Source organism: Callospermophilus lateralis, chromosome X (genome assembly GCF_048772815.1).
Source record: "Callospermophilus lateralis isolate mCalLat2 chromosome X, mCalLat2.hap1, whole genome shotgun sequence".
Lineage (NCBI taxonomy): Eukaryota > Metazoa > Chordata > Mammalia > Rodentia > Sciuridae > Callospermophilus > Callospermophilus lateralis.
The window spans coordinates 88,424,551-88,440,447 of record NC_135325.1 but is presented as its reverse complement, the minus strand read 5'-3'; the positions used below and the strand labels follow the sequence as shown (position 1 = coordinate 88,440,447).

General features: G+C 34.3%; 1 protein-coding gene across 1 annotated transcript in view; it reads left to right on the top strand.

Moving 5' to 3' along the window:
* The window catches only part of Ammecr1 (AMMECR nuclear protein 1), a 113,026-nt gene that overhangs the window by 85,503 nt on the left and 11,626 nt on the right, over positions 1 to 15,897 (top strand). The window contains exon 3 of the mRNA XM_077106706.1: positions 4,847 to 4,961. Within this exon, the coding sequence (XP_076962821.1) occupies positions 4,847 to 4,961 (115 nt within the window). The remainder of the gene's footprint in view (positions 1 to 4,846; positions 4,962 to 15,897) is intronic.

The window sequence follows — 15,897 nt, the reverse complement described above, 5'->3', positions numbered from 1 at the left end:
AATGGCTAGACAGATTCACTTAAATCATTCCTGTTGCATGCTATGTTGTTTATGATGAGCCTTGTAATAGCTGAGGTTTTGCCTCTTTTCAACTAGTGTTTTTTTTTTCTTTTTAGCATATTTTCCAGGGACTGTCACAAACCCTTTGATTCTTTGATAGCTAAATTCTTAATTTCTTTTCTTAAAATGTTCATTTTCATTAGAGTGCTATTTAACATTAGACATTAACTTTGACAGATGTTATTGCTGCTTCTCAATTAGGTGAAGTGTATTCTTGGGAAGGTGCCAATTTGAATTGAATATATTTGAATTTGGTATATGAACTAAATTGTTGTTTAAAACCTTCACCCATCTATCATTGATGGAGCAGGCAGCTAGTTTTGTACATAAGTGTTTTGTTTTATTTTTTTCCTAGTAAAATTTGAACATTTAGGAAATGACTTCCTATTCTAGTAAAGAGAATTTCATATGAATTTACTAAAAGATCCACTTGACAGCTCCTTAGATTGCTAGAATTTAAATTGGCAGATACTACTTTGGTATAAAATACTTTCTATGGACAATATTAATATTTGAAAACCCCTTTTTATCATGCAGATTTTGAATAGACAGGAAGTCAAGCTCTATTTACCCATTGGCTACTAATGAGTGCCATTGAATTATTATTTATCATTTTCAGGCAAAAACACTGTGGTTATGAGATCAGAATTGCCAATTAAAGCAAGCATTTAATTTTAAAATTTAAAAAAGAATCCATTCAGAGGTGAAAACTAAAGTATGGATACTCGAAAGAATTTTGAACTTGAATCAGAAATTCTGGATTGTATCCCTACTTCTATCATTAATTTAGCTGAGTCACCTCAATCAAGTCACTACCAACTCGGAACTGCAATATCCTAATGGTTCAGCTTTAACATTACATGTTCTATATACTAAAAAAGAGCTTGGTTGAGGAAAGCTGAATCCTCTTGTTTATCGTCTATCCACACCAGCCCTGCAGCTCAGAGGTCAGTCTCCAGCTGCATTTTTGTCATTTTATAATCCCTTAAATCCTTGCTAGGCTTTCATTGCTAGTTCAGTTCCCTAGGAATTTGCATTTAGAGACAAAATTCCTACCTTTGGAATTTTTCTATGCTTGTGAGTTTAATGAAAAGTTACTTAGAGTTGGATGAAAATCCCAAGAATCAAGTCTTGTTTGAATGTTTTCTCTAAAATCAGACTGTTATGACTAATGTTTCTCTATTGTTTCTGAGCTTTGAAGTTACTATGTTGAATCTTAGTGTAGTGAAGCATTGTTGTCATTTTCTCCCATTATCTGTTATCATTTTCTCCCTTACTCATTATTCTAAATATTCTTGTTTTTGAAGCTTACAATGATTGAGCAACAAGGTTTCATATCATGAGAAAAGCTTGCTACCCTGATTCTGTTATGTTAGGTATTTGAAATCTTTATTGATTAGAAATAGGTTGAATTGCATCAAGCTAAAATTAAACTTTCCTTGGTTTGCTTAAGTAATAGAGTAAACAAAATGGGATTTGCATCAAAGAGATTAAAAAATTAATTGTATGGCTACTTTAGAACATGTAGTTTTCATAAGAAAGCTAGAGCTAGATTTAAGGAGGCCTAGCATGATAATAAAAAAAGGCAGTCAATACTAAACTTTGGTGAGAATGTAGAGAAAATGAAATGCTCATACATTGCTGATGGAAATGTTGTGTCATGCAGCCATTTGGGAAACTATTTGTTGGTTCCTCAAAAAGTTAAAGATAGAATTACCTTTATAACCAGTAATTCCACTCCTAGGTGTTTATATAAGAGAAATGAAAACATATGTCCTCACTAAAACTTCTGTGCAAAATATTTGCAACAGCATATTCAATAATAGCCAAAAAATGGAAACAGCCTAAATGGCTATCCATCTGTGAATGGATAACAATATATGATATATTCATGCAATGGAGTATTATTAGGCAACACGAAGGAATAAATAATGATACATGGTACAACATGGGTGAAACTTCAGAAACATTATGCTAAGTGAAACAAGCCAGACGCCAAGGCAAAATTACTGTAGGATTCTACTTATACAAAAGGTCTGGAATAGGCAAATCCATAGAAAGTAGATTCTTTCCCAGGCAGGACCTGTGGATTGGGGCATGAGCAGTGGTTGCTAATGGGAAAAAGGGATTTCTTTTTGAGGAGATGAAATATTCTAATATTGAGAGGTGGTGATTCTTGTACAACTCTGAATACACTAAACATTTTTTTTAAAGAGTGAGAGAGAGTGAGAAAGAGGGAGAGAGAGAGAGAGAGAATTTTAATATTTATTTTTTAGTATTTGGCGGACACAACATCTTTGTATGTGGTGCTGAGGATCGAACCCGGGCCACACGCATGCCAGGCAAGTGCGCTACCGCTTGAGCCACATCCCCAGCCCCACTAAACATTTTTTAATTGTATACATTAAATTTACTGGTACATAAATTATATCTCAATAAGACTGTTATATATATATATATATATATATAAAAATAGGCAGCTGGGCTCAGTGGCACATACCTGTAATCCCAGCACCTCCGGAAGCTGAGAAGTGAGGATTGCAAGTTCAAAGCCAGCCTCAGCCATAGGAAGGCACTAAGCAGCTTAGGGAGATCCTGTCTCTAAATAAAGTACTAAATAGGGCTGGGATGTGGCTCAGTGTTTGAGTGCCTATGAGTTCAATCCCCAGTACCCACCCCCCAAAAAAAATCCCCCAAAGCACTAGTGACTTAGCAGTATAACTAAAGTGTATTTAAATTGTTTTATGCTAGGGACTGAGGGAAGCAGGATCGGGGAATTAGTGTTTAGTTAGTTGTTGATACTAGGGATTAAACCCAACATTGCTCTACCACTGAGCTACATCCCGAGTTCTTTTAATTTTTTTTTATTTTGAGACAGGGTCTTACTAATTTGCTGACACTGGTCTTAAACCTGTGATCCTCCTGTCTCAGCCTCCTGAATTGCTGGGATGACAGTAGTGTTCCACCACACCCAGGAGGAGTTAGTAATTAATGAATAGAGTTTCAATTGAGGAAAACCAAAAGGTTCTGGAGATGGATGATGATGATGGTGTGAATGTACTTAATCTTATGGAATTGTATATTTTAAAATGATTAAAATGTTAATTTATGTATATTTATCAAAATAAAAATACATAACTCTAAAAAATTGCATTTCATATTATTGTAATGTACAAGGCTTTTTTCCTTTATTTTTAACAGGAAAATAAAAAATGTGATTGGCCTTTTTTATGCATGGGATTCTTCTGAACTATGTATTAGAATTTCTCTCCAGTATGTGTGTATAGGGGAGATGCTTATATACATGTCTTTATCTTGACTTTGAATGAGAGCTTAAAAGTCTTTTTTAAAACTTTATTTGCCACTAGAAAAATAAAAGAAGCTAAACCTCAGGAAATTTATGTTGTTAAATTATAAAATATTGAAGTGCTGATTTTAGAATATGAGTTATCACAATTTCCTGATTTTCTTGGTTAATCCTGGCTTCTTGAATAGGAGAAACATTTATACTTTACAAATATATAACGTCTCTATATCTTCCTAAAATCATTTTCTTTTGTATAACAAGAGAGAAAGAACAAGTACTAAAATGCATTGAAAATATAAACACAATGGATTAGTTTCAGAATACAAATGAAGGGATGAAAATGAAAAAAGAAGAAAATTTAGTAATAAGAAAGTCACTGAAAGGGGAATTAAATTATTTTCAAAGGCCATGGAACTTTGTTATGACCAAACAGTTGGTAGGGTCTAAGTTTTTGGCCTCTAAGGATTAATCTGTGAAAACACTTTCTAAGCCTGGCTGCTATATAGGACATTGGAAGAAGAATGACTTGAATGCCCATAGTGTCATTAATATTTTGGACAATCAGAGGTGTGCTTGTTTTTCTTGATCAGGAAATGGTTTCTTATAAAAATATAAGGAACCCACATAGTGTGTTATCTATCTACCTACCTACTTACCTACCAACCTATCTACTATATAAAACATATATATTTCAGTCTGTTCCACTATTGCAGGAAGAAGTATGGCCTTACAAAATTTTTGTCCTTTAGAGTGGGATCCTTCCATAACTTAGCACTTGATTAATGGATCCAATCAGATTTTGTATACTCAGAAATTCATTGCATGGGATTAATGATCTCCTAATTGTAATTTTATTTCCCAGATTAGCCTTATTTCCTATAGTTTCATAATTTTTGAGTCATCTTGAGTTATCATTTACAAGGGACATGAAATTTTGTATATTTAGTCTATAACTTGTATGATTTTTAAAATCTTTTTTGAATTGTGAGTCTTCTGTGGTATCTGGCCAAACTAGTATAAACTATTTTATTGTGTACAATATGATTATTACACACATAGCCAGAAATATATTACTTTTTGTATACTTTTTTTTTTACTTCCATTAACACTAGAGCCAGAGGTCTTCCAATAAGTTTCCATTAGTTTGGTTTTTATTCCCCTCAAAAGAAAAATAGAACTTTCTCAGATTATACAAGTAACACAAAGAGACATCAAGAAATCGATGTACAGGAAATTTTATTGTACATCTACTCTTTATAATCAAAAGTGGTCACGGGATTGGCTGACAAACAATCTAGTCAATGCAAAAAATGGATGACTTCTAAAATTTGGGAGGGCTTTGAATATATTTAAAGATTATTTGTACCTTTGATATTTCATGGATTCTTTTTAATCTCTTACCTTTTTCAAATGATTGCATTTGAAATTAGGAAATTTCGTATTCAGTGATTGTTTTAATATTTGCTTTGTTTTCAACAGTGCCCTTAAAGATAGCCGTTTTCCCCCAATGACAAGAGATGAGCTGCCACGGCTTTTTTGCTCAGTGTCTCTCCTCACTAACTTTGAAGATGTCTGTGATTATTTGGACTGGGAGGTAAGATTAAGAAATTTTTAAAAGAACAAGTGAAAGTAACCCCTGATAAATGTTAAAAGCTAGTCCCAGAAAATACCTCATTTGACCCATTCTTATGAATAAATAAATTTCGCCATTGAATAGTGAGATTTGAATAATGGAATTTTTAAAAGGCAAAAGTGCCATGTGTTGTTATAATCCATAAACTGAATTTGGCTTTCATTTTTGTCCTACTACCTCACTAGAGCATCTCATAAAAGCTGTTAATAAGTAGTAAGAAGGACTGAATGGAATTTATTTCTCCTTCTATTTTTATTCCAATGCACTTTGTTGTAGCTGCTACCAAGTGATTAGGTGGTCAGAGGATACATCTCAGAAGCAAAAAGCAAGAGTTATTTAGGGTAAGATATCACTTGGAGAAATCAGCTCATCATGACAAAGCACTGGTTAACTAGAATTAAATAATAAAAATCATTCTTGGCTACCTCAATTCACACACTGAACACACTAACAAATTTATATTGAGCATATTTCTGTGTTTTGGCATTATCAGAGAACCCTGTGTCAATCATATTTTTATTCTTCTTTTGTATGTGGGGTTGGCTTATTAAGTTCACACATTCTCATCCTAATTTGCTTTAGTGGTTAAGAGGAGATGATTGAGTGTAGGTCTATGAAATTTTGCGTGCACACACATACCCATATTATGGAATGCCTACTGTGTTCCAGGCACTATACTACATATACAAAAGTGGTACAATTTTTTCCTTACTATAAAGCATCTTATGTTGTATAGTAGAGAAAAAATGTGTATAAAAAGGAAGAAATAAGTGCTATCAGAATTAAACAATAGAAATTCAGCCATAGACACAGCATTTTCTCTCACGCCGCTCATAAATGGCATTACTATATCATTATGATATAACATGTTTTAATTCTAATGCTGTTTTAGAAGAACTGCCCCCCCATGGCAAGTAATATTTTGCCTTGTGGCCAAATCACTGTCTTCACAGTTAATTGAACTCGAGTTTTATTTCTGGCTTTATTCTGATTTCTTCTGAGACTTTGGGCAGTTTATTTCACTGTGATTCACTTTTTCCATGTACAGAATAAGACATTTATAAAGTTCTTGATATTCATTTGAAAAAAAAATCTTTGTTATAGAAATTATTGTTGTTTTCCCAGACCTATTTAAAAACTTTTCTGCATAGGATGAAGGGAGTTCCTTCTGGGTTTCATGGAACATTATCAAAATATGAAAACATCTTAGTATTTTGTGAAGAAATAAATTTGGAAAAGGAAGGAATAAAACAATCCAATAATGTTGATCCTAACAGAGTTGGCATGTGTAAAGAATTTTGTATAATTAAAAATTTCCTATTTTATTGTGTTTCTAAGTTTGTTGTTCCTATTTGATTTTCCTTAAAGAGAAGTTTACCAATATTATGGAAATATTTCCCAGTTTGTCTGTCCTTCCTTCCTTCCCTCCCTCCCTCCCTCCATTCCTTTCCTTCCTTTCCTTTCCTTCTTTCTCCCTCTCCCTCCTTCCCCCCCCTCCTTCCCCCTCTCACTCTCCCTCTCAATTTTGGGGACTAGGAATTTAACTCAGGGCACTTAACCACTGAGCCATATCCCCAGCCCTTTTTTATTTAAACAGGGTCTCAATGAGTTACTTAAGTCCACGCTAAGTTGCTGAGGCTGTCTTCGAACTCGTGATCTTCCTGCCTCAGCTTCCAAGCTGCTGGTATTACAGATGTGCACCACTGTGCCCAGTCCTAGTACTTTATTTTTAAATGGTCCCAAATCATGTCCTCCTTTTATTAATATATATGACAGTTTAGAGGCTGCTTTTAGTTTTCAGACTGCCACTTTTTCTTCTGTAGCCAGAGTTTCAGTTTTGCTTTCTAGATTGCAGGGTGCAGTGTATGTAGGGGTGGGAGTGATCATAGAGGCAAAAGCCCAAGATCTAGGGGATGACCAAGCTAGAAAACACTTCTGTACTTACTAGAAGCCACTGAATTGGAAGTACAGTTAAGGCACAAGCTCTTGCATGTATATTGAATGTATAGTGTATGAATATATGCTTGTATTTCAAGAGAAGGAAAAACAGGAGAATCTAATGGCTGTTAAATGGGTACAGATAAGCTCAGAGTACACCATCATCTTTTTTGCCCATTCCAAGAATTATCTACAGCTAAAATTAACCTTGATGTTATTGGGCTTTTATGTTCATGACATGGGTACGTTTTCTGTTAAAAGGGTAGGAAGTAAAGCACATAATAAGAACTGTGTGCTCTTTCATTTATCCTCTTTGAGCACCATCTGCCAGCTTGAGTTTCTGGAAGAGTCTATATTGCTTCTCCTTGATCTTGTATATTTAATATATTTAATATTCTTGTATATTTAATATATAGTCATATATTTAATATAATCTGCTTGGACTTATATATTTAATATTTTCTTAGTCTTGTATATTCAATATATCCTCTTTGGGTACTATATGCCAGCTTGAGTTTCTAGAAGATTCTATATTGCTTCTGCTTGGTCTTGTATATTTAATATGTTCTTTAAACAGGTGTTGAAACACAAACTTGCACACAAATGTTCAAAGCAGCACTATTCATGATAGGCAGAACCTGGAAACAACCCAAATGTTTATCAGTACATAAATGGATAAATAGGATATGGTATATCTTCTTACTCACCTATAAAAATAAATGAAGTACTAATGCTTGCTACAACATTAGTTAACCTTGAAAACATAATGTTAAAAGAAGCCACATGCAAAAGCCCACCTACTATCTGATTCCATTTATACGAAATCTCCAGAATGGGCAAATTCATAGAAATAGAAAGCAAATTCATGGTTGACAGGGTTTTGGGGGAGGGGTGAATGGAAAGTGACTAATGGGTATAGGGTTTCCATTTGAAGTAATGAAAAAGTTCTGGAATTAAATTATGATGATGTTTGCACAACACTGTGAATATAGTTCATGCCACTGAATTGTTTGGTTTTCTGTTATGTATATTTTACCACAATAAAACATGGAAAATAAATTTTATACATATATAACAATGGTCCATGATAGTAATTTTAATTTATTGAAGAAGAAAAAATTTAAATCCAAAGAGTATAAATAAGGAGATGCCAGTTATTCACAATTACACTATTCTGTGATAACTATGGTTAATATTTCAAAATACAGGCAGAATCTCCATATCTGTGGGTTCTGTACACATGGATTCAACCAACTACATATTGAAAATATTTTGAAAAGGAATTGCATCTGTATTGAATAATAAACTTTTTTCCTTGACATTATTCCTGAGACAATATAGTATAATAGCTGTTTACATTGTTCTAAGTATTATACATAATCTAGAGATGATTTAAAGTGGGAGGATGTATGTTGGTAACATGCAAATACTATGCCACTTTATATAAGGGATGTGAGCATCCTAGGATAATGGTTTGGAGGCAGTGTCCTAGAAAAAGTCCCCCATAGATACCAAGGGATAGTGGCATTTCTTTGTATCTGTGTTTTTGTATCAGTAAATCTGCATATTTGATTATGAGATCATATTTAATATTCAGTTATAATTTAAAAGAAAATTCAGGGAAATCTTTGTTTATTATTCATCTGTATGTGTAAGTTTATTATTTATATTGTGAATTTCCTTTGTGAAAAATCAATCTATATTTATGAAAGTATACCTTCACTTTGGGGAATTTTATACTGTCAAATAAGTACACCTTTTCTTTTAAGGATAAAATATCCTATTCCCTATAAGTATTTAATTTTAACCCAAAATACAAAGTTCTATATATGTTTACACTACTGGTGGAAATAAGAAGATTATTTTGAAAATTTGATAGAGAATTTTTAATAGAGAATTTTAAAGTCAAAGTTAGATAATGAACATGTTTTATATAAGCAGAAGCCTCTGACATAGGGATTTTCTGGTTTGAAATTTGACTTCTATTGGTGAAGTGTGTTATAGTGGTGGAATCCCTCGTTAAAGGGACAAAAATGCACACAGATCAAAGCAAAAAGAGGGCAATGTCTAGAAGTCCCAAAGCATAGAGGTAGATAACTTTGCTAAGAAAGAGAGACATCCTTGTGTTCATGAGGGTAAGGGACATGACTGGTGATAAGCCGACTAATTTTCAGATGTTCAGGAAAGAAATGGACTACCACAGGTCTGGCTACCATCTTATTGTCTTTTTCATCAAAGGTTAAAAGAAATATATTTGAACTCTCCTTTGGTAACATGTTTCTAGTTTTATAATGGAAGTTAGTAGGAAAATAAGATTTTACAATATCTTTTGGGTGCTTGTTTTATAATGTAAGAAATGTTTGATAAATGGTTTCAAAAGTGAGTCCAATTCTAAGTGAATATTGAATTGTCCATATGTTGTATTTCCACAAAGTAATAATTATAACATTTGAAATGAGTGTCTATAGATAGCCTCTCAAGGAGTCTAAATAGTAATTTAAAGACAACAAAATTACCCATAGAAGGCTATAAATTATAGATAGATTGGAACAGTGGCCTAACTCTTCCAAGAGTTTCTGATCATCACCCACATAGTGATCTATTTAGTAACCTGGTAGGTCTACAAGTACGAAGAGTGAATAATTTGGAGAAAAAATTCATTAACTGATAAATTACAATATCTACCTAAAAGACCAAAATGGTTCTGAAATGAGAAGAATTGCTGCCCTAGGGAGAAATCCAACATGGTGTGCCTTATGTTTGAACACAAAAACTAATCACCATTGTTCTGAGCTCTTCAGTGGACATTATCTTAACTCTGAATGACAGGATGATTGACAGACATGGAGCTTTAGAAAGAAAAATACAACAACTCATGAGTATGTTGGAGCCCTCCATAATGACAAATAGCTTGGAACTAGTGTAGTTAAACTGTTTGGGCATCATGTTTCCTTTTAAGAAATCTGAAAGGGTATTAATCCAGTGTCATTACTAGAGTTTGACTTGAGGGGTAATTCTAGGTGTGTCATTTCATAGCTGCTCATTTTCAGGATGATATAAATGAATAAGCTTTTTGTTTGTAGAAGAACTTGTATAGCAAGTATGATACCAGTGATTTTGTGGGAGCTAATATAGCACTTTGTTGACAGAAGTCAAAATATTTCCTAAATTGTAATCAGACATCTTTTACTTTGAAGCTATAGAGACAAGATCATTTAAAGAAAGGCATGAAGAAGAAACATTTTCTGTATCCTAAAGTAAATGTTTAGATCATATTTTAGTATATTAATGACATCTTCCCAAACCTGAAGACATTTTTCTTGTATCTAGCTTCCTGCTCACTTGTCTATACAGCCATCACCTGGGCAATACATTGTTGTCCTAAGACAGTGTGTTGGTTCCTTTTTAGTATATGACATTTACATGGAATCGACCCATTCAGGTGGGACTAGCCAGTATGTTTCTTCTGTGGTGCCAAAATCTGTCCCTGCAGTATAAAACTAGATCTCTGAGTCCCTAGTCTTCTGTCCCTAAAGTACCAAAGCTTGTGTCATTTTGTATGCGCCTTTTAGACTCCTGGTACTCAGAGAACTGCACTTCACTTTAAAAGCAACCTCTAAAGAACTCCTCTTGAGCAATTGCAGCTCCATTTCTGACGTATTTAGTTGCAGTAAATAATAGGACGCTTTTATAACAGCCTTTATGAGAGTAAACAGATGAGATGAACAAATTGGCTACCATCATTATCTCCCATATATTTTAAAAGTTAATGTTCTCCTATTCACCCTCACTCCCCCAAAAAGGTTTACTTTTTTTTTTAGCTCCTTTTAATGTACCACTGAAAGCAGAGTTCCCATTCATACACAGATGGTTAGCGTGACTCATAAAGTCAGCAAATGAAATGACTTCTAGCTGTATACGTTCTGTTTCCTCCCTTGGTTATATTTTCCCAGCTATGAGGTATACCATGTTTTGCTCTCTTATAATTTAAAATTCCCGCCTCACTAAAAAACATGGGCCTTTTACATCTAGAAAATGTACATCTATTTTCCCAGAGGCCTTGATATTTTTGTGTAAAACATCACTATCATGGTAATTTAGTCTTTATCTTGATATTCTAAATGTTGGTTCAAGTGCTGTGGAGCACTGGGAACGTGCTTTATATTTCTTGGCCATCTAGAAAGAATTTGTGAGCATCAGTAAGTCAGTGTATAAGAAGCCTAGTGGAGAAGCAAGCTGTACCATGTAACTTTTTTGGGGATACAGGGATTCAGCCTAGGGGTGCTTAACCTATGAGTCACATCCCCATTCTCCTTTTTATAATTTTTATTTTGAGGCAGGGTCTTTCTAATTTACTTAGGGCCTCGATAAGTAGCTGAGGCTGGCCTGGAACTTGATAAACTTCTGCTTCAGCCTCCTGAGCTGCTGGGATTACAGGCATGCACCACTATGCCTGGTGTAATGTAACTTCTTAGAAGGTGATTTAATGCAAAGAAGTTTTCATTAGCTGTTAGTACCCTTAGAAATGGGTAGCTTAGAGCATTCTCTGGCTTCCTGCTTTCCTATGTTCTTTGGCCAGGGGCGGGAGGGAGAGGGGGGTTCTGCTTCTTTCCTCATAATACACAAACTCTTTTTATGCTCCTTCCCAAGGAATGCCATTATGATCTATTCTTTTATGTAGTGTTTGCCTATGTGTGTGTAACCCCAGCATTTAATAAAAAGTGCTGAATTTTGGGAATAAGAAGACCTGGTTTTGTTCCTGACTATCACTGCCCAGCTTTGTGACTTTTCCAGACCTCAGTTCAGTTTTGCCAGGAAGCTGAAAAGGTTGGACTAGTTAATACCTCAGGTTTCTTTGGACACAGAATGCGGTTCTATGACGGACTTCCTTTAAAAAAAAATTGCTTCTGTTTCATTTTAAATCCAGAGACTGAATCATCAGTAGTCATTTAGAAATAAGTCATAAGAAGAGGTCCCTAACTTTTAAAATGGCCATTGTCAACCTAAAATAGGCAACAAAAGTGAAAAACGATTCAATTTTTAAAATTGTTTATATTCTAGATTTCTTTTCCTCAATAGAATTGTCTTCGGGAAGGAAAATACTCTAAGCCATTAAGGCCTCTATTTTTATTGCATCATCCCTTGTTTTAAGTCAATATTATATATTGAAATGAAGCAAGTATATTAGGGAAAGATTATTCACATTACAAGTAGATATTTTGCTTTGCATAAGGACTCATTCTAGGGTCTCATTTTTTTCCTCATAACTTCAGGATTAATTCATTTATATAAATAAAATGCACATGTAACTTTTTTTGTAGTACTGGTGATTGAACCCAGGGGTGCTCTACCACTGAAAGGTATACCCACAGTACTCCCCACCCTGTTTTTTTTTTTTTTTTTGAGTCAGAGTCTTGCTAAATTGCCAAGACTAGTGATCATCCTGCATCAGTCTCTCAAGTCACTGAGATTACAGGTGTGCATCACTGGGAGGTGTGCACCACCATACTGAGTTCCCACATATAACTTTTTAAGAAACAAATCTCTTTTGTAGACTGAGTTGAACCATTTTGAGTCAGATACTCAATGTACATCTCCAATCTGAATATGATTTTTCTTAATTTCCTATCAGGTAAACATTACTACATATTGAGTATGTCTGTCAAGAGATGGTTCTCCCTAGCATTTGAAAAATGAAATAAATCTTTCTAGATTCTGATAAAATTTTATAACTTTGATTTTCTTATATATAAATTTACCTCCTTCCTCATCCCCTTTTTTAAAAATGGTATGAATGTATTTTTCTAACTTCTGATGAAAAGAGGCTTTTTATTTAAAGGTCACCTGTGTTGCCTGAACTTTGCTTGGGAAACATCAGGATGTTCAGTTTTCATGGAATGCTCATTATAATTAATCATTACCGAGATTTTTTTCCTTAATTATACTCCGAGTTTTAACTTGTTCTCTGCAAAACCTTAGGGTAAGAACAGTTTCTTTGATTGCAAATGATATATAAACATGTTTGGCTTCATAGCTTCTCAAAGCACCTCTTCATTAACTTTGCTTTATTTAAAATCTTACTAATGCTTTAAAAGTTTGTGGGGGTGATTATTAGATAGTTCAGGTATTTTAGAGCTATGTGTCAGTTGTTATTTAAATAAATGTTATCAGGTTGTTGTTCAGTAGCCATTGTGAATAAATTGGCAGGCTTGTGTTCCTGATAGACAAGATGTCTAAATCTCCTACATGAATCAAAATTGGTACTAATTAGTCCTTTGATAAGCTCTGCAAAAGCCAAGAACTGGTCCATGGAGACTGAACTAATTTCTAAGCTAAAGGTGACTAATTTGCAGGGATTTTAGAGAACAACACACAAATGTATCTTGGTCAAGGGAACCTTTGCAGTTGTTTTCACAAAATAACCAAGGGAGAAAAAAACCCTTCATCTGAGGTAGATGATGAATCAGAGTTTTCATAATAGAATATGTTAAAAGGTTACTGGTGTCTAAGTGATGGCTTGCAACCAGTTATCCTCTTTGATTTTTGTTTCTAGTGTTTGTTCTACATCTTCTCAAAGACTATTTGAAAACAAAGATAGCTATAGGAATGGGTCAGATAATGGATAAAAACAACCTAAAATGTATTTCTTGGTGGTGTCTCAGTTGGTTCAAGAGAAAAAATATTTTTTTTTAAGTCACTAAGAATTTTATCTAGGTAGTACTAGGATTACAAACCATCTTTATTTTTCCCTTCATAATTTTCTGAAGAGATTTTTTTTCTTATAACATGTACAAACTATTTCATGAACAGATTAAAAATAATTCATGGTTGAAGTTTACAAAAGTAAAAGTTACTGAGTCAAAAAAAAATAGCAGAATTGCATCAACACTCTTTAAATTTTTACAATTTGGCCCAGTTCTGAAGGAATCATGTTCACCAGATGGGCACCTGCAAAACTTCTGGCTAGCTTCTCAAATTGGTGGGTGGAATGAAATGACACAGTCATGACTGTGAGGATTTGATGGGCAGATCCTAGATAGTCTGGAGTCCAAAAAAATTGGGGGGGTTGTGTCAGGTTTAGGAGGAGTAGTGGTTTATTAGAATCTGTACAAATAATTATCAGCCTCTCTGATTAAAATCTCAATTTTTCTTGCCCAAAGAGTTGTTACTTAAGAGTATAAACTTGGAGTAGACCCAAGTTTGAAGCATTTTCCACTCGTGTTGAACTTGTGTTCACTAGGCAAAGGAAGAGATACTATTTTCACAAGGCTGAACTGGGGTGGAGCAAAAGGTACTGTGCAGTGACAAGCATAAAAGGGGGATATGCTGCACTGGGAATTTTGTATTCTTTAGGGCAATAGCACATTTATTTATTTCCTCTATATAAGAAATGCCAGACTCTGGCTCAGAAGTTTGAACTATCTGATGCAATGTTTGTTTCTGTCTGTGGTAGCCTGGATCATTTTGTGACAGCACATGCACATCTTCTATGATGCCAGCATCAAAAGGTTAGGGTGTATGCCAAACACCCTGAGCTCCTCTTATAAGGAACCAGAGACCTTCCATTCAGTTCAATGGTATTGGCACATTGAACCTGGCAGGTCAGTCTTATGTGAATGGCCAGTAACTGACTGTGTTGTTAATTACATAGTATGTTTTGTCAAATTATTTTGTCCAAAAAGCATGTTGAACAACTTTTGCTACTTTGACCTCCTGTTTTTTTTTTTTTATGTTATTCAAGATGAACTCAATAAAAATGAGTAGAGTGAGCCATGGCAATATTTTTATTCTTTCAGGGAAACCCATCATTTGGTTTTGAAAATGGGGATGAATGGGACTGATTGTGGCATGGACTAAGACAGGATTCCACCTGAGAAAGTAGACTGGTTCTGTTGGCTGTCCAGAATATGATCAGAGGCAGATTTGGCATTGAGGATCATGACTTTGGAAGTAATTGTGGACCCACATGGTCACAGGTTTGCATGGAGCCTATTCAACTTAGCCAGAGCACATTTTATACACATTCATGTTGTTAGCCAGATGGTTTTTGTTGTTGTTGTTTCCGCCTATTCAGATCATAGGCTTGCAGGCAAAAGTTAGCACCTTTTGTAGTGCTGCTAGTGGATCACAGGACTGACACTTGCCTTATAGACAGATTAGGTATTAAGCTTTGACTATGCAATTGTGAGGAACATAATATGAACCGTGTATTATAATGGGGTGGGAGGGGCACTCTGTTTTTTAATGTTCTTGTGTTCAGGGTCACTGCATTAGAGGATAATAGTTTTAAGTGAAGCCACATTTCTAACAAGGGGCCAGATAATGAGGATAAATGAAATCTGCAGACAGTCTCAAAGCTTCATTTTAACCATTATTTATAATCTCTTCTTCTACCAAACCTTTTATTATGTAGCAAAATTGATTAATTTGTGTGTATCTCTACTTTCTCTGCCTACATCCACTCTAATAGAGAAATGAACAAGAGGAAAGAGGATGGGCTGAGACCAGGTGGAGTTGGGGATGTATAATCCCCAAACTAGATAATCAACTCCAGAATAATCAAGATATATTTTAGGGTTTTAATATTAATCTTGATATTTAATCATTCTGAACAATGTTAAAACAAAATATTATATAATAGCATCAATAAAAATCACTTGTGGAATGGTTCAGAATAAATATGGCCTTCTTTTTAGTATGAAATAGGACTCTGTTGAACTGGTCTTAATGTTCTCTCAGCACACACAGATACAGCTCTATTTAATTCCATATCCTCTTATCTATAAGTCCTACATTTAATTTACTACCATTAGAATTGATTTATAGCTTTGCTTAGCAAAAGTACAGTCTTGATTAAAAGAATATTATCACAGCTGATGGACCTTGAAAGCATTTTTTTCTTAAGACTTTCTAATAATTTTGAAAATGATCTGCAGACTCCCATAAGGCTAGATTTGCA